The sequence below is a fragment of the Tauraco erythrolophus genome, chromosome 7 (assembly GCF_009769465.1).
Source record: "Tauraco erythrolophus isolate bTauEry1 chromosome 7, bTauEry1.pri, whole genome shotgun sequence".
Lineage (NCBI taxonomy): Eukaryota > Metazoa > Chordata > Aves > Musophagiformes > Musophagidae > Tauraco > Tauraco erythrolophus.
This window is the reverse complement of record NC_141471.1, coordinates 6,004,259-6,031,373: the sequence shown is the minus strand read 5'-3', so window position 1 is coordinate 6,031,373 and position 27,115 is coordinate 6,004,259. Positions and strand designations below refer to the sequence as shown.

General features: G+C 39.2%; 1 protein-coding gene across 5 annotated transcripts; it reads left to right on the top strand.

The window, feature by feature from the left end:
* Positions 1-486: 486 nt before the first annotated feature.
* On the top strand, positions 487-27,115 carry WDR48 (WD repeat domain 48). Of its 5 annotated transcripts, XR_015222274.1 has the most exons (20): positions 487-543; positions 7,982-8,122; positions 9,179-9,257; positions 9,542-9,624; positions 9,743-9,872; positions 12,822-12,910; positions 13,773-13,874; positions 14,266-14,490; positions 15,890-15,964; positions 16,300-16,402; positions 16,713-16,810; positions 18,857-18,964; positions 19,379-19,475; positions 20,002-20,097; positions 22,307-22,412; positions 23,538-23,625; positions 24,201-24,277; positions 25,071-25,263; positions 26,059-26,246; positions 26,483-27,115. XR_015222274.1 is itself a non-coding variant. In XM_086615220.1 (19 exons), exons 1-19 carry the CDS (start codon positions 496-498, stop codon positions 26,152-26,154), a joined length of 2,016 nt encoding a protein of 671 aa, XP_086471346.1. In that variant the 5' UTR covers positions 487-495; the 3' UTR covers positions 26,155-27,115. The 5 variants fall into 5 exon arrangements, 4 of the variants coding, with proteins under 4 accessions (XP_086471346.1, XP_086471344.1, XP_086471347.1 ...); XM_086615220.1 differs by having other exon boundaries at positions 9,560-9,624; positions 26,059-27,115; XM_086615218.1 differs by having other exon boundaries at positions 26,059-27,115.

Here is a 27,115-nt window from a genome sequence, read left to right as displayed (position 1 = left end):
ACATGGTCACTGCTGCAGCCGAACACTTTTTGCTTTAACGGTTACAGTGCCAGAGAGGTATCTGGGAGGAGGGGGGGGCACCGCGAAGACACCCCAGGAGCAGCAGCCCGGACACGAATACATCCCCAACCCTTCAGCAGAGAGACTGCAGCCATCGCACCCTGAAAACAACATGGCGGAGGCGGAGACGCGGGGAAGGGCGAGTACTGGCCCCGCCCCGGCCCCGCCCACTTCGACCATTTCCTAGCAACGCCTCAGCCGGGGACCGCCCCCACCCCCTGGCCCCGCCCCTTAGGGCGTTTCCTAGCGACGCCTCAGCCCCTCCCCCGGCCCCGCCCCTGACCCGGCCCCGCCCCCTCCGGCCGTTCCCTAGCAACGCCTCAGCCGGGGACCGCCCCCGCCCACCTCGCGACGCGGGCTCGGCGAGGAGCAGGGGTGCGACTTCCGGGCCGTCTCGCCCTCCTCGGAAATGACATCAGAGTGTCAACATGCAAGATGGCGGCGCATCATCGGCAGAACACGGCGGGGCGGCGGAAAGTGCAGGTGAGGGCGAAGCGGGGCCCGGCGGGCTGCGGGGAGGCGCGGCGCCGCGGCCCGGCTCGGCTCGGCTCGGCCCGGTCCGGCAGGAGGAGGACGGGTGGCGGCGAGGCGGAGCGCGGCCCGGCAGTGGGGCGGCGGCGGGAGGGCGGTGAGCGGGCGGGGGCGGCGGGGGGCAATGGGAGGGCACCGGGACGAGGAGGGCTCCGCTCAGGGACGCTGCCGTCCGGCTCTGAGGGGCTGTGGCACCGGCCGTTCCGAGCGAGGGGAGGGGTTGGGGGTTTCCATGGCAACGCTGTCGCCTTCTTCCCTTTGCCAACAGCACTGAGGTGAGGGGGAAGAATCCCTCATCCCGCTCCAGCGGTGCTCCCCCACCTTCACTGGGGTCCGCGGAGGGAGCGGGCGGCTGCCCTGGGCACCGCGGCCCGGCTGGCCGGGGGGAGCGGGCGCTGCCGCCGCCCCCGCCGAACGGGGTCAGTGTCCGCGGCCCGGCGGAGGCAGAGCTGAACCGCCCGTCTGCCCTTTCCGCCTCCGGTCAGCGCTTCTTAAAGAGAGACCGTGGCGTGGGTGCAAACACTCTCAGCTCACCTGAGAGCGATCACACCTCCTGGTGTAGGCTCATATGTAGCTACGAGTCCACTGTTGTAGCCATGGTGGAGCCTGGAATTGCTGAAACGCGCATAAAAAGTCAAGACTCTTAAACCATAAAAGCCATGAAAATGGTTTTACTATGGTCCTCGACTTTTTTGTTCTTGTTTGTGGTACTACCAGCACTTTAAACGTTTTTACAGCTTTCACTGTGGAAAAGATTTAATGCTTTGTCAATCTGCAAAGCCGCCTACCTCTAGTGGCAAGTCCAACTTTCATCTGTATCAATCCACTGTCATCAAAAGAAATATTGATTAAGCCTGAAATAGCATTAGGATCCTTCCAAACAGAGGTGGGTTTGGTTTTGGAACACATCTTTTGTGTTTTATCGCACAAGGGAATGTGCACTTCTTTATAGCCTTTAGTGTTTCTCGTGGTTAAGGTAAGCACTCAGTCAATACTGCATAAAGAATTCCCTTGTCCTACCAAAAAAATCCTCCGACATATTTAAAATACAAAGAATCCAAAATATAATAATCCCTTTATTGACTTCATTGCCTGTGCCATAAACAAGTTTTTTCTGTTTACCCTCCTAAGGATTCGGATTTTATGATAACTAGGCATTTCTTTGATGTAGTCCTATTTTTTTGTGAAGTATTATTTCCCTGACATCAAAGAGTACATTGTTTCCCTTTTCACTACTACATTCCTTTTCCAAACATCACTTAGCTGTATTTACAGGTGGATTTGTGCTGGTTTATGTTGTCATCTTTTCCGCTTCCATTGTATTATGTGATTATTTTTTTTCACTTCGTGTCCTGCTACACTGACCTGTGTCTCAGCCGGTACGTTCTAAATCTATATCATAAGCATATAGAAAGCCTGGAGTAGAAGCAGCCAGGTATTTTCTTGTGCCCTTATTATTTAATCTGCTTGGTTAGAGACAGGGTTTTGTTCACGTAATGGAATTCTAAATGGCTGTCGTATCCATCAGCCACTGATGGAAAGTTAAAACCACTAATGATTTGTTTCCTAGTGGCTGAGCATTTAGAGTGCTGCTACACCAAGCTTTATAGAGAGAGAGAGGAGGAAAAATTTCTCCCAAACCTATGAGGCTAGGGGAAGAATCTTTATAAAAAAACACCTCTCGGGCATGGAGGAACTTGGTTCCTTACATGGCAGAAGAGCTGGTTGAAGCTTATGGAAATCAGAACTATTATTATCTTGGATACACCTGTTTTACTGGTAAGCAGAACCATCCAAAACAGTCAGTTTAGGGTGCTTTTGCATATAATTATATGTTTATAAGGGTTTCATCAGAATAGATGGTTTAGGCCTCAAAATAAATTCCATGCATAAAAAGAGGTAAGAAGTTTAATTATTTAAATATGTGTCAGGTGTTTGAAACAGAATCATAGAAGTGTTTGGGTTGGAAGGGACCGCAAAGATCGTCTAGTTCCAACCCCCCTGCCATGGCCAGGGACACCCTCCACTACACCAGGTTGCTCAAAGCCTCATCCAACCTGGCCTTGAACACTTCCAGGGATGGGGCATCCACAGCTTCTCTGGGCAATCTGTTCCAGTGCCTCACCACTCTCAGAGGGAAGAATTTCTTCCTTATATCTAATCTAAATCTGCCCTCTTTCAGTTTAAAGCCATTTCCCCTTGTCCTATCACTACACACCCTTGTAAAAAGTCCCTCTCCAGCTTTCCTGTAGGCCTCCTTTAAGTACTGGAAGGCTGCTGTAAGATCACCCTGGAGCCTGCCACATCCAGCGGCAGGGTGTTGGTGTTTCTTGTGCATGTCTGCAGACCACACAGTGGTAAGGTGGTCTGGTTTGGGGATGGAACGGGGACACAGAGGTGTGGCAGATGCTCCGGTGTGATGACCAACAGTTGGCCACTTGCTGTTGTGTCTTACTGTGAATTAAGTCAAGATGAAGCCACTTTTCAGCGGGTGGCTTAAAGTAGCCGCCCTTGAGGGGCTGTGTTTTAACTGCTCTCCGAAACTTGCTGCCTGGCCGGAGTAAAGTCTCCCCCACACTCAAAACCTGTGGACAGAACTCGGGAATTTTGCTGTAAGTGCTTTGGATCAGCATCTTTCTTACACAGTTCTTGAAGGAATTTTAAGTCCTTTTTGTCTTTAAGTCTTATGCAAGATAAGAAGATCTTTTTGCACTGACTTTGTCATAATTATGCACTAATACTACATTATAACAGCAAGTAGAATGTAGTGAAAGAAAAAATCTGTGCATTTAGAAAATACTTCGGCTACTGATTTTGTTAATAGTACCACTTACTAAAAGCACACTAGATTTTGTATACTGTATCTTATTATGTTTTATAGCTATAATATTTCTATATTTTATATATAATGAATATATAAATTATATTTATAAATGGTATATTTTATATATAATACTTAAGCAAACAAATAGCCAGTAAGTTGTTTCCATTGTAAAAGGATTAAATGAGCTTCTTAATGCCTTCCATTACTTTTTTTGTGACCTAGAGCACCTAATAAGAGTTCAAATATCAATATGTTTTGAATTTAAAAACTGTGCTACCAGGATACTAAGGCAATAGATTTTTAATTTTTATTCCTTGGTGGTTGACTGCTGCTTCTCTGATTTTTTGATGCAATTTGTGTCAGATCTCATGGAATCCTTTCAATGATTTTGACAAATACCACTTTTAAAATTGCTTACAGTAGCGTTTGTGTCTCTGAAGTTTTTTCTCTACTTGCTGACAAGGAATGAGTGTCGTCAGAGCTTGTCTGTTCACTGTTTCCTCCACCACGATGGTGCGGTAGTATTTTTAAAAGCAGATTCTACCCATCTATTAAGACAAAATCTGTTATAAGGCGTATGATTTAGCAAGGTTAACAAGATCTTGGATCAGCTGAAACGCTCACACGTAAAGGAAACGCGTCGTAGATCCTGTAAGAAATTCATTTGTCTTCATGTGGTGAAACGTGTCTGTTGACAGTAGCTTTATCTCTGGAGCTCTCAGGCAGTCATTAAAATTATTAGTTCTGATCCACTTAGGCTACTGAATCCCATAAATTCTTTATAATGAGGGTCTATCAACTTGTAATGTTTGTGCACTGCTGCAGTGAAAGATTCTTAGTTGTTACGAGAGTTCATAAAAGCTACAGCAATGTAAATATAAAAGCCCTTGGTCATTATTGAAATATTTCATATCCCACAAATCTCACCCCTCCCAGACCATCATGGCCATAAAATGGGTGTGATCTATATCAACATCATTATTGTCTTCATGATTTGCAACTGACTTTTGAATCAACACGATGAACAGAGCGGAAGCATGCTCCCAGTCTGCCCTGTTTGAAGGGAATGCCGCTTGGTGCTCGGAGTCGTAACTCCCTGGGGATCTTCACAGTCCTCTCCAGACAGGATGCGGTACCTTATCCGGAGCGATCAAGATGTGTGTGCTGCGGGTCAGAGTTGAATTTTATCACAGCAGTTTCTTCTCAGCCAAAAGCCTGTTGTTTTAAAATTTTTTAGATGTGTGGGTGTACACACCTACTTAATTATATATTTATATTTTTGTTGTTTCTTTGTATAACTACTATATTTACTAATAGCTCTTATATTTTTATACTCAGTGATACTCAAATGTAAAAAAAACCCAAACAAAAATAAAAAAACTTTCTGACCCTTTTCCCCCGAAATAAGAATATAATGGAGAACCAGATGTGGATTATGAGCAGTCTTCCTCTGTTCATCTTAGCGAACTTTTGGGTTTAGTGAACTCACCTGCTACCCTCCACTCTACACAAGTGTCAGGTCTTTCAAATCAAGTTTCTTTTGCTTTTATTGATTTATTTTAAGTTCCCTGTGTTGAGAGGCATTTCAACACCTTTTCAACAGATTTTGTGGGATCCTTAATTTGACCCTGTTTGTGTTAATATGTAATTAGTGTATTTGAACACAAGCCTGGATGCTTCTGGTGTAACACCTCTCTTTCTAAAAGGGTCCATGTGGTGTGCAGGAAATGTCTTCTGAGGTTATTTTTAGTTCAGCCACATATTCTGTGTGTCTTATTTTTTTTAATATATAAAATCTTTATTTCAGTCTCAGTGACTGGTTTGCAAGAGAGGACCAGTTAAGGTTTTTTGTTTTGGATGAAAATAAAAAAATTATTAAGTATTTTCAATGTATGCACCTGACAGTTACTAGGATGTCATTAGGCTTCCAGTGAGAGTCAGAGAGTCCACTTTTGTGCCATAGTGATCGTGTTCCGTTCATATTTTGTTCATGAAAAGTGGTTTGTCTTGTCCTTACCTCTCCACTCAAACAGCAGTTCAAATTCATTTTGAAATGTTGGTGTGGTGTCCAATAAGTCTCTTACAGTTAGAAAGGAAGATGATGTTCTATTTAATGCTGATCTGATACTGAGATCTAGCATTCACTCTTAGATGTACCACAGACTTGTTAACCCTGAAACAATATAATTTCTGTCTTTGTCTCACTTCTCTTAAAATGCAAACAATACTTGCCAAGTACCTTATGTACTCGAGTAAGCCACCATTTGCTTTTTTGCATTTTTAAGATAGCTATTTATGGCTGTTCTTTACTTGAACTCCTGTAAATTAAGAAATTAACATTATGATGAACAAAAAAAAACCCTTAAAATTCTTGAGCGACTAACATAGTTTGACAGTCTCATTTATGAGGGGAATTAAAGAGGTAGCTCTGTATTATACTGGAAAATATAACAAATATGATGGGTGACTGATGAAAGAGGAAGAAATCCAAGAATTGAACTAAAAAAATGTCCTGCTAGCAGTTTGGAGAAGCAACAGCTGAAGGGCACCTGCTGATCTTGAGTCTGACACTATATTTCAGGAAGAGATTGTTCTCCCTAGTAACTAACATAAAATCTGATCTACTGACCTTCAGGTTTTGACATCCCTTTAATTAGTGTCTTATCTACTCACGCTTAGTGTTTTTAACTGAACATTTTCATTGGATTTATTCAAAGAGTAGAAAGCAGTGTGAATTCGATGGCCATCCCTTTGCCTTGTGTCACATTAGACCTTGACTTTGTAACGTTCTTTTAATCAAGTAGTCTGCGTGGGTCTTCTGGCAGTGTAGACATGACATGATCAGGTCCAAGTGAGGAGCTGAACATACATCTTGCACTCTGCATCGGAAAAAAAAACCCAAAAACTTCCAAGTATTTAAAGTGTTTAAACATAACACTGTTATACGTGGTTGGTGGTGTCTTCTCTTAGTAATGTCTCTGAAGCTGTGTGTAGGCAGAGACTTGAGCATGGATAGCAAGAATGTTATGGATGAGTCTGGAATGGGTGAGAGAATCCGAGAATGTTGGAAACTAGGACACAATATGAAATTGGGTGGAAGAGCTGTGACTTTACAAGAACTATCAGTGTCTAACAAAGACTGTGAGCAAGAAGAGCTTTAAGAGCATTGGGACGTAACATACTAAATGCAGTAAATGGACTTGTGGAATGGTAATGGAGAGTATTAAGGCAGAAGGATTCAGGAGGCTTTTAATTTCGATCCTCCAGTGTTGGTCTGTAGAGCTCTTGCAGTGGAGAATCGGGCTCAGCACGTGCTTTCCAGAAGCATCGGTTCTCTTGCTCTGCTGCACTGGGATGGGGTAGTTCACTTGGGATGTTGCCCACATTCACTAAATACACCTGATGGTTCTTGTGGTCTAGAATCTGGGACGCTGTAAAGTATTTCTTCAGTGATAAGGACCACTGAACGTTTTGCCTAAGTCATTGGTTTTATTTGGTGTGACTGAGATCTGATCTGGAAAACATTTTCTTTCTACTGCGATAATGCAGCTATCAGAGTGAAAAATCACTTTCCGATCTCTAGCCCAAGACTACTCTTTAAAAACGTTTTCAAAACACTGGTACTTATGTATCCAAATAATTCCTGCTATGGGAAGATTGGATTATACTAAGCCTAAAATTTTACCTTGTTATTCTGATGATGTTTTTCCGAATCTGGGAAGAAGCAGCTTCCCTTCCTTTTCTCTACGTGTGAGGCCTTTCCTTACAGTAATGCACAAACTCTGTGTAAACCCTGGGATCAGGCGAGATGCAGCGCAGTGTGAACGGGGTAGCTCTGAAGAAACTGCAGTGCTTGTAATTGTGTTTACTGAACAGTAATAATGGAGAGTGCTGTAGCCTTTGCAGTATGTCTCATTAAATCTTCTGCTAGTGTTTCTGAACAAAACACTAAAATAACCTGTGCACATGGTACTGTCAAATACAGAAGGAAAGAAACTAAATGAATAATTTATCTGTCTGAAAGAGCAATAAATATTTGTGCTTCTTGTTATATTAGAAAGTACGTAGTCTTAAAAAAAAAATGGTTTCAAAATAATAGCAACACCTGAAATAGATACGTAGAATTTGTATCTGCCATCTTTCAGTGTTCCGTAATCCTTGGTGAACATATCCTCTGCCTTGTGATTCTGGGAAATACTGTCAGCCCAGCTATAGAAGCTAAGAACTGAGACACAAACCCAGGGTCTTGTCTGGGATCACCCAGAATATCTGTGCAGAGCAGGGACTTGAACTAAGGATTCTCTAGATCTAAGCTTGAGTTGTGATGATTAAATAATCCTTTGGGCTCCAGTTCTAGCACTGCCGATATCTTCTCTATGATTCTTCCCCATTTTCAGGTGGGAGGAATGACTGAGGGAACTCTCAAACTGACAGACTTATTTAATGCTTGTAAAGCTCTTAGTATTTTCTGTTGGAGAAGCTCACAAAGATGAAGTTAGACGCTGGCATTTTATGGCCAAGTCAATATCTTAATACCATAATTGAGTTTGTGTAAATGTGTTTTAGGTCTCCTATGTGATTAGGGATGAAGTGGAGAAGTATAACCGGAATGGAGTAAATGCACTTCAGCTGGATCCAGCACTAAATAGACTCTTCACAGCAGGCCGGGACTCTATTATAAGGATATGGAGTGTCAATCAGCACAAGGTAAGTCCAGAGAGGGTTCCTGCATCTGAACTGACTTTTTTCCAAGTTATCCTGCCAGTAAGCTGCCAGCAGGTATACACCTGGTACTGCTTTTTAACAGCTGCCAGTTATTATGATAGGAAAATAATTTTGATATTACTCATACTGTAATAAAATATGTGGGATTTTACAAACCTGCATTTGGGCTTATCCTGCAAAGAACTAGTCACAGCTGAGAAAATGTTAAATACAGAATGATGTCATTTCCAGTGATAAAGGAGACGTAAATACAGTCACTAGGACTGTGTGTGTTCTATGAGTTATGAACGTACATTTTGATGGATTGTTAACTTTGGTCAATGAATATTTTATACATTCTGATATTTTGGCAGAATCTTAAGTCATCTTCTTCCCTTTATTGTTATCTTTACTTTGAAGGAAAAAAGAAAGCATTGATCAGGCTTTCTTGGTCTTTCACCATTGTGTTTGATCTAATAACTAAAGAAAGTTCATTAAAAGACTGTGTTGTATTGAGGAGAGAGAACTAAATTAGTAGTCACAGAATCACAGAAGGGTTAAGGTTGGAAAGGACCTCTACAGGTCATCTGCTCCAACCCTCCTATCAAGCAGGGCTACCTAGAGCTGGTCGCCCAGGACTGTTTCTAGACAGATTTTGAGTATCTCCAAGGATGGAGACTCCACAACCTCTCTGGGCAACCTGTGCCAGTGCTCAGTCACCCTCGCAGTAGAAAAGTGTTTCCTGATGTTCAGTGAGAACCTCCTGTGTTTCAGCTTGTGCCCATGGCCTCTGGTCCTGTCACTGGGCACCACTGCAAAGAGCCTGGCTCTCCCTTTTTCACACCCTCCTTTCACGGATTTACATACATTGATGAGATTCCCCCTCCCCCACCAAAGCTTCTTCCACAAAAAAATTCTGGAGTAGTGATTTCAAGCAACTCTACGTTAGGCAACTTTTGATCCATTTGAAGATTGAAGAAGATGTCACAGCAGGGTCTGATAGTCACAATCTTTTCCATTTCTGAAGAGATCTTATAAACTTTTCTTCTTAATTTGCAGCAAGACCCGTATATAGCATCTATGGAACATCACACAGACTGGGTAAATGATATTGTGCTCTGCTGCAATGGTAAAACTTGTAAGTACTTCAATGTTTGAGCACCATAGCATTCAGAAATTGTGTATAAGAGTGTATTATCTACTGCTTTAATTATTTTCCATCTTTTCTCAGCATGTGAAGTGAATTTCTGTGATGTTTATTGTAAATTGGGTAAATCGTGTAAGGAGGTGTTTTACTGAAAATTTAAATGTGTTTAGATATGATTCTTGTAATCTTTTGAAAAGAAAATTAACAAGTAGTATGAATATACTCTAAATAATATATAAATCATTAAAGTTTACTCTTTATTCTTTCCAATTTAGTGATATCTGCTTCTTCAGATACTACTGTTAAAGTGTGGAATGCACATAAGGGATTTTGCATGTCAACACTAAGGACACATAAGGTGAAAAACATTGTCTGTAAATACTGTCTGTTATCACTGACAGTCTTTTAAATATCAACATGTAGACTTCAGATGGATAATGCTGTCGATTCATGTTGTTATATTTACTTGATTGCAGGATTATGTGAAAGCCTTAGCCTATGCAAAAGATAAAGAACTGGTAGCATCTGCCGGGCTGGACAGACAGATATTCCTCTGGGATGTAAATACTCTGACAGCACTGACTGCCTCAAATAACACCGTAACAAGTAGGTAACTTAGCAAGGAAGGCAAATGCAATGCATTTTTTTGAGTAGCACAATCTGTGAGATCAGTTTAAGACTGTAGATACCAATTTCTGCGTGTACCAGAAGAATAAAGTCATTAGATAAATTTAAATTAAAAAATGTGCAAAGTAATACTAAGCACTAATTACATGTAAGGATAGCATGCCAGTTAGATACTAGAATGCAGAGGGAGACTCTCCATAGATTCTGCTCATCAGGGCTAATCCTTAATGTCATCATCATCTTTTAAGAAGTGGTCTGTCCTGCTTTGCTGTCCCAGTAAAGACATTATAATAAATTAAGAGATCTCTCCCCTTAGAGTGATTCCAGCACCGCTTTCTTAGAATAGTCAAGTTAGAGCTGGTTAAGCTGCTCTTCTGGGAAGTATGACAGCAGTCTTCAAGTTCAGTTAGATTTAATTGCTCAAGTAAACAACTGAAATCTGGGTCATCAGCATCCTGGTTTGGCATTGACTATTTTATAAGGTATTTTTTCAGAACAGGAGATCTAGTTTGACTGCAGTGTGTTTTGCTGCTTGTAGGTAGGTTGGAAAAACAGTGTTCAAAGTGACTGATCTCTTCCATTTTATACTTAAGGTTGGATACATGTCTAAACAGTAGCAGAGTCATTGGCAAAGAACATGCCATCTCGCTACGCTGCCGCACTTGAATTTTCTAAATAAGACTACTTGCTTCCTCATTCGTAGGTTAGGAGTGACTCAAGAAAAATCTGCCAAAGTAAAGTTTGGAATTGGCACAAGAGCCTTTTGAGAAGTTTCAGTTATATGTGATTCAGTAAATAAGAGACAGGCGCGTAGTTGTTTTGGTGTGGTTTTTTGAGTTACTGTTGTGGCTAATTCTGAAAGGTGTTTTGATTTTATGGATTTGGTAGCTTCCTAAACTGAAGGTGCATCTGGTGGGCAGAACTGTCAGTTTTGCATTTGTTCTGTCTACAGGACTTTTAAATTCCAGTATAGCCTTATTCTGGCATGCCTGTGTAGCCTTCAGGAGAGAGGTGGCTTCTAGTGAGCTGTGTTGAACTGCAGGGTAGTATTGGTGTGGCACATGACTGCACGTAACTAAGGGGTTTTACCTTATATTTCCCAGAAGTTTTATTTCACTGAAAGTACAATTATTTTATCACCAAACTTTGCTGATAAGTGTAAGCTATGCTATCTTCTGGTTGAACAGAGAGTCTTTGAATGAAGAATTCATTTGCTGGCTCTCAGGAAGTTCAGTTTTGGGGGGAGGAAGAAAAAAGGGTTTCTTGAACACCACAACAGTGATACAGAACCTATATGATTCCACGGAATTGTAATTGGAAGATGGGGAGTACTGAGCTTGTTTTGAGCCCAAGATCAAACGGAAGTGGAGGCGTTACCTCTAAGATGACAGAAATAAATTTGCATTTCTAGAGTTAGAACATGAATGCTTCGTGAGGGGGAGGAAGGTGAAGTGAGGGAGTTGTTCCTTCTTTCTAGTGCTCCCAACTAACAGTGTTTCTGTTGGAAAGAACACGGTACATGTCCTTAAAGAAGCTGGTTTTCCTCAGTCCTTTCAAACAACATTGATTTTTTTCAAAGTGCAAATGAAGATTGTTCTTGTGCATTAATTTCCCGTCTGATTACAGGGAAGCAATATACACAAGCCAACGTGAAAAGGAAGCCTGTTTTTAGAGAGTCTCTCAGTCAGCATAGCCATAATTTAAATTAAGTAGACAGATTTTGCTTTTGAGAGGTAGCTCCTTCCAGAAGAGGGTGGAGTCGAGCTTTGCTTTTGTTCTTGCATAAATTTTGCCTTTGTACACTGAAGATTCTCTCTTGCATTCCTAATGTCCAGCTTGTGATTAACTCTGTACATTATCCTTTCGTAAATGACTATGGTTGTTGGACAGTGGGTTTTCAGTTCTACTTTTTGCCTTCAGCTGTTCTCTGGGGACAGTGTAAGACTGTCACTTTATTTTGGGTACAAATCATAGATTTCATTTGAAAGCTCACATTTGGATAGCCATAGCTAGTGGTTCAGAGGACCCTGAAGTAAACCCGCATAAGTCTTCCACTGTTGCAAAATGTTTATGATATTGGGTCACAAATAGCATGTCAGAAACTCATTTCCATAATATACATAAATCATTATATAAAGTTCCACATTTTTGCTGGCAGTACAGTTTGTTGCTATTCTTGGCCTTTTTGGCATACTGATCGTATGGTTTTGAGGCTTGATGAAATAAATGCCTTATGGCACTTTCTGAATAGATCATTTTCATTTGCTGTGTCTGTGCTTTTCCCAGTTGAGGGATTGGTACTTTAATTACTGTCCAAAAGTAGGTTAGGCTAGAAGGTACAGAATTCCTCAACTCTGGCAGTTGTGTTGCTAAGGAATTGCCATATGGTTTTCCCAAACACAGAGGTAGCATCTGTGCTCAAGTAACACATTTCAGCACTGCACTGTAACTTTAGTTCTCTGCTGAATGAAGAGAAGAGCCTTTAATATATAATGTAGGATTTTACTGCTGCTTGGCTTGGAAAAAAATCTCTGCACTTAATCCAAATGTTATGTATTATAAGATCACGTAGAAGTATCATTCTCTAGTAAAGCAGTTGAGAAGAGCAAGAGCACCTTGATGGTCCTGGCACTGAATTGTGGTGCCAAAAGGGCACCAGGACTGTAATGACCATGATTCTGAGGGGTTACTTCGTTTTTGTGTAGCGGTAGATTAAGAATTGGGATGGGACTTTCCCAGCAATATGCTGTCTATAGTCTGTCTTTTTTTCTTTTTTTTTGAAAGAAACTCTATATATGGGGTAGAGTGGCACTATTTTCATGGATCAAAGGGTATTAAAATACCCTAAAATGCAATTTTTGAGTGAATAAATGTTTTTTTTCAAATGACAGCATTAAAATTGAAAATGTAAATTTTGTTTTGAAATAGCTTCTTCCCTGAGTGGGAACAAAGACTCTATCTACAGCCTTGCAATGAATCAAATGGGAACAGTTATTGTATCAGGGTCCACTGAAAAGGTAAGAAGAAATCCGGTAAGGTTCATTTCCACTTCAGTTCAAAGACAATTTTATGCATGTTCAATGTCATGTCTGTAGCAGCTTTTGTGTTTTTAATAGTGAAGGTAGACACTTTTTTTTAAGCGGGAGCGTAAATGTAGGATGCAAATACCGGACTCAGTCTCATGATGTGTATATATCCATATAGCTTTAGTACACAGAAGAGACAATCAACTCATCTTGTGTAACACTCTCTCAGAGATCATTACATTTCACCACAGTAGCTCTGATTTTGGGGGCACATTACTCAGGTGATTATAAAAACTGAAGCAGTTGGTAAGAAAGGAGTGGTGCCAGCAATTTGTAAGACCCCTGTGGGAGGTAGGAAATGAAGTGACCTAGTGAAGTTTAAGTGTTCCCAAGAAATAGCCCATGCTCTTTGTTGTAGAAGAAGGTGAAACACCCCAAACTCCCCTGCAAGTTGTTTTTTTTTTTTACCTAATCTATCCTTGAGAGAATTTTATTTCCAAGCCAATAGGATATACCAGTGAAGCAACCGAGAGGATTCTCAGAATCTTTTTTTTTACCAATATTACACTATCCTGTTTCCAGTCACTTCAATTTTTCTTAATTTCTTAAGAAGACAGAAAAGGCTAGAACAAATGAAATTAAAATGAAACAAAGAAAATCATATCTGATTGTTAGAGGTGCATAAGATCTAGTTATGTCTGTGTCTTTCTAATGAAGTGTGTTTTTGGTGATGAATGTCTGCATGTTCAAAATAAGAGTCAGTTTATTTGGAAAGGCTTAATTTTCTGTAGAGAAAATGCATAGATGGGAAGAATGATGTTCATACTAGTTATCCAAAATCTTATTTACATAGGTTCTGAGAGTGTGGGATCCGAGAACTTGTGCAAAACTAATGAAACTCAAAGGGCACACGGACAATGTAAAAGCTTTGCTGTTGAACAGAGATGGCACCCAGGTATGTGCTCTAACTTGAGACAAAGGCATTTTACAGAACGCAGAAATGTCGTTAGTCTTTTTCAATATAATAACTATTTTATGTCATTGATTACAAAAGATAGCTTAGCAAATATTTTACAGATATTTAGTGATTAAGGCAGGGAGGCTGGTGGGTGAAAGCTCTGTTTTATTAACAGGTCCATCTAGGTATGGAGGGGGTGGTTCACAAAAAATGGCTGGAAATTGTGACTAGATTCATTGACTGCCTACCTTCATGAGCACCATCTTAATGGAAAAATATAACCACAAGAATTATGGAAGCTCTTTATGGAAAAAATTATTTAAATGATGTAAAATGAAAGAAATTATTCAAATACTTGCTTGATTTATGTACAATTGTTGTTGCTCAGTGTCTTTCAGGCAGCTCTGATGGGACTATCCGCCTGTGGTCCCTTGGGCAGCAGAGATGTATAGCCACATATCGAGTCCATGATGAAGGTGTTTGGGCTCTGCAGGTCAATGAAGCCTTCACTCATGTTTATTCAGGAGGAAGAGACAGGAAGATTTATTGTACAGATTTACGAAATCCTGATATCCGTGTGCTAATCTGTGAAGAAAAGGCACCAGTTCTTAAGGTAATTGATTTTTAATTCAGAAAATCACAGAATAGTTAAGCTTGGAAGCGACCTCTGGAGGTCATCGGGCCCAATACCCCTGCTCAAGCAAGGCCACCTAGAGCGGGTTGCCCAGACTGTGTCCAGGTGGCTTTTGAATATCTCTAATGACGGAGACTTCACAACCCCTCTGGGCAACCTGTTCCATTGCTCAGTCACCCTCACAGTACGAAAGTGTAATTGTGTTGCGTGTTGTCTGCTGAAATAGTGGCTTGAGGTATAAGCTGGTAAGAGAATGCATGTTGGGTAAGAAGTGTTTACTACTTCACATCTTCAGTATATTGGCTTTGCCTCCTAAATTACGTCCGAGACCTAATTGCCTGAAGAAGACAAATGACAGGCAGCTACCTAAAATATGCAAATTCAAATATTACTGAAATTCAATATGCTTAAAACATGAAAAGTTTTTTCCCCAACTGTAGCGTGGTTTTAAGAAACTAAGCTGGCATTGCCAAGGCTTTGGACAAAAATGAGTGTTTCCTAGCAGTGATACACATGCACAGGACTATGAGCATGCATGCTCATGGGAACCAGGTGTAAAATTTATTGTGGGTTTTTTGAACACTTAAAGACGATGTTTTCTTAACAAGAAAACTGCATGCACAAGTCTGAGTCTTCTGAAGAGACTGCTTTTTGGATTTTTTTTTTTTGCTCTCTGTAGCCTGGATGACATAACCTTGGAACATGTAGGTGTACAAGGAATGTGCAACTGAAACAGATACCAGTATATAAGAAATCTATCTTTCCTTGTGAGTGAACTCTGTTGGCTTAGTATGTTAAGATAAAGTCCTGGGTATATTAATGTAGTTTTGAAAAATCTGAGAAATTTCAGTTCAAAATAAAAAGTGAGAACTGTGGTCAGCTGTACAACGATCAGAGGGGGGTCTCTAATATCTTAACTACAGTGATTCATTATTGTCCAAGAAATGTAACAGCAGAGTGAAACATAGAAAGTTCTGCTTTTTAATTAGTACAAAACTTCTTGCATTCTCTTTTTAATCATGTGAGTATTTGAATGCAAAGCAATTCAGAAAATATTGTGCTTATCAAACTGTTCATTAGACAAGATTGTATCATGCTAGAAGCAACTTTAAATACCAGGTGTTTAGATACATTGCATCCACTGTTCTTCATGTCCAGACTTTATTTGTTAAATATTTGAAACGATTTCTCTGGAGTTTCAAAAATTGCAGCTTAGTTATTTTCCATTTAAACTTTGTATTTCTTTAGTAAACTGAAAGTAGTGCTGTTTCTGAGATACATCCAAGTATGGGAGCAGGTCTACACAGAGCAAATATTAATTCAGCAAAGGAAAATTAAGTTAAATGTGGCTGAAAGTGTCTGTGATTTCATTATTTAGATGGAACTTGATAGATCAGCTGATCCTCCTCCAGCACTTTGGGTTGCAACAACTAAATCCTCTGTGAATAAATGGGTAAGTGATATATTTTACACTCTGTGAATTCAATTAAGTAGTCATGGTATTTGCAGTCTTGATTTGGGAACTGTTGGACTGTTGCTCACAATTTGGCTGTGACTTGGTATGATCTGTAAGCTCTCTTAAAAAAAAAAAAACAACTTAAAATGCTAGCATTGAAATTGATCAAAAAACATTAAGCTTTTAATTATTTTGCTATATATTTATGCTGCTTTTAGAAATAAATTATCTTACTCAGCACTGCATGGTTAGCATCTAAATAGCATGAACTGGCAGTTTGTTACAGTTTATAGATTATTATGAATGTGTTGTTATTTTGTTTCTTTCTTTAGACTTTGAAGGGAATTCATAATTTTAGAGCATCTGGAGATTATGATAATGATTGTACCAATCCTATACCACCCCTATGTACACAGCCTGACCAAGTTATAAAAGGTAAACAGCTGTTTTCCAGAGTCCCTCATAAAATCTGTTATCATTAGCAGAAATGGTGAATCTTTAAGACTGGCTCAAGTTTTTAGATACTTGATACTAAGATTTCTACCAAAACAAAGACAATCTAGTTATTATCTGCCTAGTGTTAGTTACAGTGAAAGTAGTGTTTAAACCTTGGTGATACCCAAGTCTTACTTAAAATAGTGAAACCAAAAAGCAATCACTCATGTTGTGTTATACCATTTAATTTAATGTGATATTAGGAAAACAAAAATCACTGTAATGACTCTAATTCTTGTTTGTTTGCTAGGGGGTGCTAGTATTATTCAGTGCCACATTCTTAACGACAAGAGACACATATTAACCAAAGACACAAATAATAATGTGGCATACTGGGATGTCTTGAAGGTAAGTATATAATTTCAGATTAACCATCTACTGTTGGATGATTAATTATTTTGTACCTTTTTTTATATACTTTTTTAATTCCTGAGGTTCCTATGGTTGAAAGTAAGTCATCTTTCTGTCCCAAGACATAATGCAAAGATTGCTTTTTGAGAGGGAGGGAGCATTTCTGAGCTTTTCTGCATCTTTGCTTGACTTGAGGCTGACATCTTCATTCGCCTGAATTCAGTGAAGTACTGACAATGAAGTACTGAAGGCACTGGAACAGGTTTCCCACAGAAGTTGGGGGTGCCCCATCCCTGGAAGTGTTCAAGGCCAGGTTGAATGAGGCTTTGGCAACCTGGTGTGGTGGAAGGTGTCCCTGCCCATGGCAGGGGGTTTGGAACTAGATGATCTTTGAGGTCCCTTCCAACCCAAACCATTCTATGACATCTTCATTCACCTGGAATTCAGACCCTTGAATTCTCTCCTGAAAGGAGTAATGTTTGTTTTGATTGAGTTTGTTTTCGAAGAAGGCTTGCAGATGCCCATGGGCATATCCACCTAATGTGGTACGGAATAGCGTTAAGGAAGCTTAGCCTGCAAAAGGGAAACCTGTGCTTCAGGTCTCGCTGCAAACCCGCGGATCCCAAGCGTGCGTGCTGACTAGTAGTCTGCGAGGTAGTCTGAGAGCGTGAACTGACTGCTTCCCTTGTTAGCTGGCAAGATAGCAGGCAGGAAAGCAGGACTGGAAGGAAAATCAGGAGAAGGAAGCATGGCTCCCGCCTAGTGTCGCTTGCTCCTGTGAGGAGAGGCTTGGCGTGGCATTTCTTTAACTTGCTGTACCCAATGATTGATCAGAGGAGAGGGAAAAGAGTGCAGAGAGAAAGGACTAGAATCTCAAATCAGAGAGATGGTCAGCAATTTCTTCTCTTGCAAAACCCTGTGTGAAATTCTAAATCTTTCCTTCATCTTGAGCTACGCAGTGTTCCAGCCAAGATTCAGTAATGCAGCAAAGCACACTCAGCTATCCTACTGAGTTACTGACTGAAATGGGAAAGGAGGGAATTAAATTGGAGAATGTAGATTTGTACTGAAAATGATCTAGATTGCTTTTGTGGAAAAGCGAATAGCTTCTCTTTCTTTTGGTTTACAGTTGGTAAATACTTAAGTACAGTGCTAGATCTCAAACTCAAATCACTAGTGTTAATTTGTACTTCCCTTCAATTCTCTTTCTCTTAAATACGTTTAAATACGAACTCACTTTAGAGATGGGGTTACTTGCCAGGTCAAAGTGTCATCTTATGTGTAGGATGACTGCACTCTAAAGCTGAGACTATTGAGGAGACTGGAAGAAAAGCGGGAGGTTTTTCTTTTCAGTAGCTACACCCTTCAGTCTTCGCTTCCAGTAACTTTTCCTGGATTTTGAGGAAATCAGTCTTGCAGGGTTACAATCCTTAGACTTTGCTTAAAGCATGTGTTTCAGGTTTCAGGATGATTCTGCAAGTGGATTACAAGAATTTGGGTATTAACAGACTTACTTGGGGAAAATAAAAGTATAAAATAAAACAGATAAACTGAAATGGGAAAAAAGAATCTGCACACAAATTCACTCACTGCTGCTCCCATTGCAGTAGTTGAGCTGAATTTGTTGCTAGATTTGCAACAAATATTGATGTTTGATGGAGAGTTGTACTGAAATATTGATACTGATGGGGAGAAGAATGACAGAGGATGATGCTAGAAGACAGCTCTCTACTCAATAATAGGGAAAGTGGGTTTTGTTAATGTGAAGTAATACTTCCATACCTCTCCACTGGCTTGATGCTACTACCTCAGAAATAAATAATAAATAAAACCTCCAAAAATTACTTACCACATAAACTATTGTTCAATTTTTTGAGAAAAATTTGAACAATTAACTTGTGTGTTTCTGGACTCCAGCACTCACGGAGAAATCAGAAGTTGTAATCATTCCAAGTGTATATGAAAGTCAAGTAAAAGATCTGAGATGTTGATATGACTCAATGCTTGAAATTTAAAAGCTTGTGTATTTCTTTTGGTGTACAGGCATGTAAAGTTGAAGACCTTGGGAAAGTAGATTTTGAAGAAGAAATTAAGAAGAGGTTTAAAATGGTGTACGTGCCAAACTGGTTCTCAGTAGACTTAAAAACTGGGGTGAGATACAACTCCTAAATCTGTTGTTCTAATGTCATGTTTTATGTATTTTCTTATACTGTTTGTTCACAAAGGTTTTAGTGTGTTATAGGTTTTGAAGAATGGTCATCACTTACCTGATAGGTTGGATTTATTTTGAAGCAAACCAGCAAGTTTTACCTCTGTTCTTAATAATCTGAATAACAGATGTTTTTTGTATTGTTTGTTTTTTTTTTTTTTTCTGATGATATGGTCAGTTTAAATCCACCAGTACCAATTCTGAATTAATACAGTTTGGTAAACAAAGAGTGCTATCATGCATCTAGAAATCCTTTGTTTTGTATTCCCAGCTAAGTATGAACAAAATAAATTTATAGTCTTGTTTAATACAAAACAACTATTGCATTCCTCTTCCTGGTGGTCTTTTTCCAACAGATGTTGACAATTACTTTGGATGAAAGTGACTGCTTTGCAGCCTGGGTTTCAGCAAAGGATGCTGGATTTAGCAGTCCAGATGGTTCTGATCCAAAATGTAAGTTTTTAGTAATATTAGTGTTCTGTTGAGACAAAAAAGCAGAATAAATTCCAGTATTTGTGTTTCAAAGTATTCCAGTGCCAGATACGTCAGTAGCTGGTTGGATTTTAGGGCTTATTTTCTGGAGACTAAATTCTACAGAGAATTCTCCAGTGAGAATGTTTGCTTTTTTTCTGAAACATTTTCAGTCACGTTCAGGTTTTCTATTTAACTTGGTTTTAGACATTTAGAAGCAAAAGGGAAAAATGAATATTCTTGAACTTGGAACTATTACCACATCTAGAGAACGTTACAGCATGTGAGTCATCCAACAGTAGCGATTCTAAAACGAGCTTTTTCTGAAAGATGGTAACATACAGCTCTGAGAGTGTGATAAGCAGATTTCTGTGCCCAGAAGTAGTTTGTTTTGGGAACAGAACTCCTCGAACTTTTGGGAATGTTTTCAGCTGTGGGGCAAATGTAAAACATTATGATGCCAATGGTTTTTATGTAACTGAAGTCCTACCTTGCTGTGTCTTGACAGTAAACCTTGGAGGGCTTCTGCTACAAGCACTCCTAGAGTATTGGCCTAGAACACACATCAATCCGATGGATGAGGAAGAAAACGAAATAAATCATGGTTCGTATTTTAGTATTTTCCTTTTTTAGGCTTTGTTCATGCATTCTGTTTGTTTATATTTCTGTTTCTTTAACAGATACAACTTGAATTGCTGTCTTTTAACTGTCTCTGAATGCATTATAGACTTTCATGGTTTTTAATGCTTTTAAATTTGCTTTACACCAAAATTCACTGAGTAGCTTCCTTCTTCTGAAAGTGTCCGTAAAAATCTTACAGAACTCTGGTCCATAAAAAAAGTAGGTGAATAGATGATTCTAAAGTTACAGAAGCATGATGCCTTGATGAATAACAATTACTGGCAAAACTAAGGCTTGACTTGGAAAAGAAACAGCCTAGATAATGACAGCAAAGAGCAATGGTTCAGTTATTCAACATTAGCCAGTATTCTCTTGACATAATTCCAATTTGGTTCTAGTTATTATGAACAATATAAAAGAAATAAAATGTATTTATTTTATTATTAGGAAAAAATATATTCAGTGGATATTAGATTAATACATGGGGTAAATCTATACAAAACCACTGTGTAGCATGGTGGTTTAAGGTAATAATGCTAAGTCTAATCATGCACAGCTACGTAAAATATAAGATAGTGGCTGAACTTGGCAGAACAAAAGACTGTATAACTCCTAAATTTGTGTATTATTTTGAAATGAATTAAACCCAGATTAGAATTGACGGAAAAGTCTTACCTTTGGCGATTAAGAAATTACTTTCTACAAATAATGTAATTAAGAAAACTGTAAGTTCAGCAATATCTTGCCATTTTGTGACAAAGATTGTGCCAAGAGTTAGCTACTTTCTTCTTTCAAACATGATCTCCATGGAGGGTTACAGCACTTGGCAGGCTTTTCTGGATAAAGTTGCTGATTCTCTTCCTTTCGTGTGTTGGCAGTGTGCAGCTTGAAAGCTAGACAGTGGAAACTGTTTATGGGAACTAGAACTTCCATAAATATGGGAAGTAGAACTCAGTATTGTCGGAACGCTGATGCTGTGCTGCTTGTTTCTGTGAATGGTTGTGAGTTAATGGAACATTTAGGATATTCACTACAGGATCCGTTTTCCTTTTCCCTTGCAAAAGTAACAATTAAGAACTGACACTGAAGGGTGACTTAAGATAAAGTGTAGCTGTTGGACAGTGACGTGTGTAAAGAGACCAGAACTGAACTTCACGTTCTGTATGTGTGTGTGTGTGTGCAGTGTGGTTCCTCTCAGTTAACAGAACTGTTGTGAAGAAATCTTTGGAACTGTAGGATTTTTCACTTGCGCTAACTTCAGTATCCTATTTATCCCTTCTAATAGAGAATAGGTTTTCTTTTTTTGGTTTCTTTGCTTGATGCATTTTTTTACCTTTCTTTCACTACATGTATTGCTGGTCAGAAAGCTGAGGAATTATTCATCTTGTGAGACTATGCCATTAAAATTTCTTATATTGCTTGAATTCAACATCGTGTTCAAATACAGTAATTAGATGCTGCAATGTAATCAAGATGATCTTTCTCAAGTGAAAGGAAGGCACCTAAATACTTGTATATAGTGTTTCGAGATACCTGAATGATGACTAGAAGCTGTGCTCTTCAAGTGGTGCATAAATAGTGCTGATTTTTCTTTAATCATATCCTAAGCATCTGATGTGGAATCAGGTTCTTCAGTGTTTGAAGACCGTACTGCTATAACTAGCTAAAAATAAATTGAATTTAGAATGCAGTAACTTCAAGGAAATGTGAGTCTGAGCTTTGCTGGTTAACTGTTTTGACATCTGAGAAATCCAGGCAGAAGAGCAAAGCTAACATCCTTCAGAGTTCTGTACTGTCAGTGTAGGGGGGGAAAATAGTCTCGTCTCAGCAGAATCGCTTTCTTTGTTTTCTAATATTATTATTGCACAGTTGACAAATCCTCAGAATTCTGTTAAGGAACTAGAGAAAACTAGTAATCAGGTTTTGGCTCATGAGCTCTATTGCCCTTTTCTTAAAGGCTTTTGAAATAGGCCTTCCACAAACCTGTATTGATCTCATTACTCTCTAGTATTCCTTCTAATGTACTTGCTGTGTGTTGAAAATTGGGATTTCCTTGGGTTTTGTGAAGCTTGTGGTTTTGTTAATTTATGAAATACATCAGGTGTAGATAGAAAAGACACTTTTGGGTCTATGTATACCCAATTTTTAAGGCCTAGTGCACTCTCACTGTTGTGTATATTTTTTCCCAACAGTGAATGGTGAGCAGGAGAACAGAGTCCAGAAAGGAAACGGATACTTCCAAGTGCCACCACACACACCGGTTATTTTTGGTGAGGCTGGAGGACGCACTTTGTTCAGGTATAAAGACTCAGGAGTGTAAATTCAGTGGCTAAACAGCCACTTCCTTTATGCAAGCAGAAATGGTTCCAAAATGTAATACTTACATCGGTTTTGTGCTGCACATTCAAGACTCACCCTTGACAGGCACAATAAGCAGCTGTTAATGATAATTTCGCATTGTCCAACTGAGTGTGTGAGTTTCAACATCAACAAGGTGTGGGGTTTTACAGTCCTACAGTTGTTCTTAATTGTATGTGATAGCTTTGAGGTCTTTTTGGGTGCCCTCTTCCTGCAGACTGGTCAGCTGAACTTAGTTTTGGAATGAAATTGTGCTACTTCACATTCTTGTAGAACTTCTCTTATGGGTCTGTTGTGCTGGTCTTTGAGCATTAATGACTCAGAGAGGAGATCCTGCTCACTAGAGAGTTGGTTTCTGCTCCTGAAGGTGTAGTTGATGACCCATTAGAAGGTCCTCAGCTCTGTGTATGTACTGATTACCCTTCTATTTCTTTTCATTCTGCTTTGAAAAGCCTGTGATGTAGGATACATCAGAGACAGTTTAATAGTGCTGCAAATAAAATGCCAAGCTTTCAAATACTGTGAAACGTTTACTATTTACTGACATAGTGGATTTTAAATTTGAGGGGTGGGGGATGTTTGATTTCTTGTTTTTGTTTCCCAGGAGGAATAGGCCCAAAATCTATTCTTAAAATTGGTTTTATTCTTTCCATTTGATGAGAGCTTAGCAGACGCTTTACCTGCAAAGCTCATTTTTTCCAGGCAGAAAATAATTGTTTTAAGTCAGGTGCCTTTCCCCTTCTCCTGTCAGTTTTGTGCTTCAGCACTCAATATATGCAATCCATGAGCACAGTTAGTTTTTAAATTCCTCTGTATCATAGTCTATGGTCTCCTGAGACACCTCCCTGTTTGTGCTTTAGGGATCTGTCTTCTTCCTGCAATTACTTTTTCTGATCTTTACAGAAAATACATGATTGCTTCCTCAATAAGTTTGATGATGTGAAGGACCAGCTAACTAAGTCCAAGCTCCTTGCCCATTAAAAGGGCAAGTCCTCTCCTGAAAGCTTTTTAGTGCACATTACAATAATTGTTTTCATTCACAAAGGTTATTTCTGTATGTCTTAGGTTGTTATGTCGGGATTCAGGTGGTGAAACTGAATCTATGCTTCTTAATGAAACTGTGCCACAATGGGTGATTGACATCACTGTGGATGTGAGTACCAGTGCAGAGAGTTTGCTTTTTTATTGTTTGTTGTTTGTTTTTTTTTTTAAGGTCAACTACAAATTTTTTAACTGTACAGAATCTGAAATGGCATTTTAAATTTTTATATTTAAAATAAGTGATCTCAAGCTCTATATTCAAGAACCCTTTGAGATTTATTATTTTTGATGTGTCCAGTTAAGGTATTTTTGCTCACTTTCTTTTGACAGAAAGTCTTAGAAAAAGATTCAAAGCACTATGCATAATTGGTATCCTTTTTGAGTGTGGAGCTCAGGAACAGAGAATGCTCTTCATATCGCTGCAGTCTTTTGATGCTATCTAATTGCCTTTGAAATAAATGATAATTTATATTCAAAAGCTAGATATAATACATTCATATCATCTAAATTGACGTATGTCAGGAGTATGAGTAATTTAGAAGTTGGCTGTGGTGGTTATGTTGATGAGGAATCTCTCTTGGTTTTTGATAATTAGGAGCTGAATATACTTCACATACCAGCTGATGAAGATAGGAGCTGATAACAGTTCTTCCTAAAATAACACTTTTCAAATTTGTTTCCTTCTAGAAAAATATGCCCAAATTCAATAAGATTCCCTTCTACCTCCAACCTCATTCATCATCAGGGGCAAAAACTCTAAAAAAGTAAGCAATGCATATATGAATTATTTTATTGTTATTGTTGTTACTATTAATAATAATATTATATGCTAATAATATATATATTGTATTTCCTGTTTCTAATTGTGACAAATAATAGGTTTTTGAAAGGAAAAAGTACAAAAACTGACAATAGGGAATGCAAGATAGTCTGCCCATCACATTAGCTATAACTGGGAGCTATATAGGTCAGAAATCAAAGCAGGTCCTCAGATATTAAGTCACTGTCATATAGACAATGTGCTTACAGTTTATATGCAACAATTTGGGGTATTTTCTACAAATGCCTGGTTCCTCTTTAAGTCTTGTTCAATTCTTTACATCAGAGACAATTTGTGAAGAGGAGCTTCATAGACTTTTTGTGCACTTTGTGGAAAAACTGCTGCTGCTTTGTACTTTAGAATGCCCTTCTGTGAACATAGGGTGAACAGGATACTCTGGCTTACCTCTTTTGTTACTCCATAAGCTCTATCCTTCTCATGCTAATCCCTTTTCTATTGAAAGAATGAGGGTTGTGTACAATTAGTCTTCATCTAAGGTTTGATTTTTAGTTTAGTTTTTTGAATATCTTACTGTGTTCCTACTGCTCTGTGAATCTTTGGATAAATAGCTGATGTGATCATGGTATTCTGGACGATCCTGATAATTTACCATTAAACTTATTATATAAAGAGCTTATCTGTGTACTTGCATAGTTTGCTATAGATTAAGGTATTCTGAAGAGGAGAAGTACAGTTTCTCAAGTTTTTTCCTGCCAAACTTTGCTTACCTTATTTAGAGACCGACTGTCGGCAAGTGATATGCTTCAGGTGAGAAAAGTGATGGAACACGTGTATGAGAAAATCATAAACTTGGATAATGAGTCTCAGACAACTAGCTCTTCCAATAACGAAAAGGCAGGAGAACAAGAAAAAGAGGAGGACATTGCTGTGCTAGCAGAGGAGAAGATTGAACTTCTGTGCCAGGACCAGGTAAGTTAGTTGGGTGTTTTAGCCTGGGAACAAAGCATTGTCTACCAATGAATCAGTTGTGAATTTCTGAATACTGAGCTCGAAATATGCTGCAGATTATCTGTTACCTTTAAAACTAAGTAAATGTTTTCACTGGAACAGGTTGCCCAGAGAAGTTGTGGATGCCCCATCCCTGGAGGTGTTCAGGCCAGGTTGCACGAGGCTTTGGGCAACCTGGTGTAGTGGAGAGTGTCCCTGCCTGTGGCAGGGGGGTTGGAACTAGATGATCTTTGAGGTCCCTTCCAACCCAAACCATTCTATGATTCTATGATTCTATGATCATATTAACTGACTGCTGACACAAGTTCAGACAGTTGCAGACAGCTGGATCAAAGAATTTCTGTAGTACACATGTTTAATTTGGTTCTAACCAGTAGACTTTGTAGGATTACTTACTCATACTCAACATATGGACCGAATACAATTCCATGGAGTTCCATTTCTAGCAATTTTTGAATTAATTCTACATTTCTAGCAGAGTTTAAAATTTGTCCAAAACCATGAATTGTCTGTTAAGTGTAATGAGTGTATGCAGATTGAGGAGGTGTTTGCAATATGAAGTTACATGTTACATTGGTAAAATTTTTCAGCAAGGCAGCAGGTTTACTTGCTGGTTTAAAAATGTGAGCCTTTGCATGGTTCATCTTTGACACCAGTTCACCTATAGGACTGTTTTGCCCAACCGGAGTATCTTACCTTTGAATTTCTGACCATCTAGCAGATTTGTAGAATAAAAGGTGAATTTTTCCTCTTTAGGTTTTGGATCCGAATATGGACCTTCGAACTGTAAAGCACTTCATTTGGAAGAGTGGTGGTGATCTGACGCTTCATTATCGCCAGAAATCAACGTGAAGGGAGTGGTGGACCCAAGTGGTTACTTATTTACTTGACCATGCTGTACTGGTTCCAAGAGTAGTGCTATAGAAGCCCACTGAACCCCTAAGGTAGATGAGACTTCTAATGACTCAGTATGGATGGAAGGTATACGTTTAATTGAAGTGACTAATAGCTCTGTAATATAGAGGAAAAAAAATCTATATGACTTAAACTAAAGTTTGTCCTAGTCTCAGCCAATGAGATGGGGAGTCCCTGAGTGGTTTGTGTTGTGTGAGGTGTACAGAGAACGGATGATAATCCAGTGCAGACTTTTGCTTCCTCCTTTTCGCTTTTGTTTTTCCAGAACACAATGTCCTCATCTCCTCATGCTTGATATGAAACCATTTTGGCCACATTAGTCGCTGTGTTCACAAGGTAGTTCAGAACTGCACACAAGGTATTTTTAGTACATTCCATTCATAAAGTTCCTACAGTGATTTCTCACAGGTTACTCAGACATTTCTACCACTTAAAGAAATTTGGGAAAGAAAAGCGACAGAAAACAAGTATTGCACACCTGAAAGCATCGGCCCATTGAATTGCAGTTGAAGGGTTGACATTAGACTTGTGTTGATCCTGCAACTCCAACTGTTGCTTTAGGGAGCTTGTTGGCACGGAGAGTAAGAACACTAGATAAATATTGTAGCCAGGTCTGTCCAGTGATGCTGTGCATCGTAACGGAGCGAACGTGCTTTGCAGCAACTCACAGGGATTTTGTTTGTTTGTTTTTAAATATGTATAACTACTTCCTGCACTGTGTCCTAGATGTTCTAAAGACACACTAGTCTAATTTTTGGTAACCGTGCTCCAAAACTACGTGACGTTTTGTTAAAACTTCACACCATTCTGAAAATAACTTCATATGTTTAATGTTAAAGTTTAGAAACTTCTCAGCAGATTTCATATTCATGATATAAAAATACTTGTTCTTCTTTTC

Bases quoted from the DNA above. Each gene is read 5' to 3' on its own strand.
- WDR48 (XM_086615218.1), top strand. From the start codon at position 496: ATGGCGGCGCATCATCGGCAGAACACGGCGGGGCGGCGGAAAGTGCAG. The intron at 8,123-9,178 runs GTAAGTCCAGAG...CTTAATTTGCAG, and splicing joins GGAGTGTCAATCAGCACAAG to CAAGACCCGTATATAGCATC. The intron at 16,811-18,856 runs GTAAGTATATAA...TTTGGTGTACAG, and splicing joins CATACTGGGATGTCTTGAAG to GCATGTAAAGTTGAAGACCT.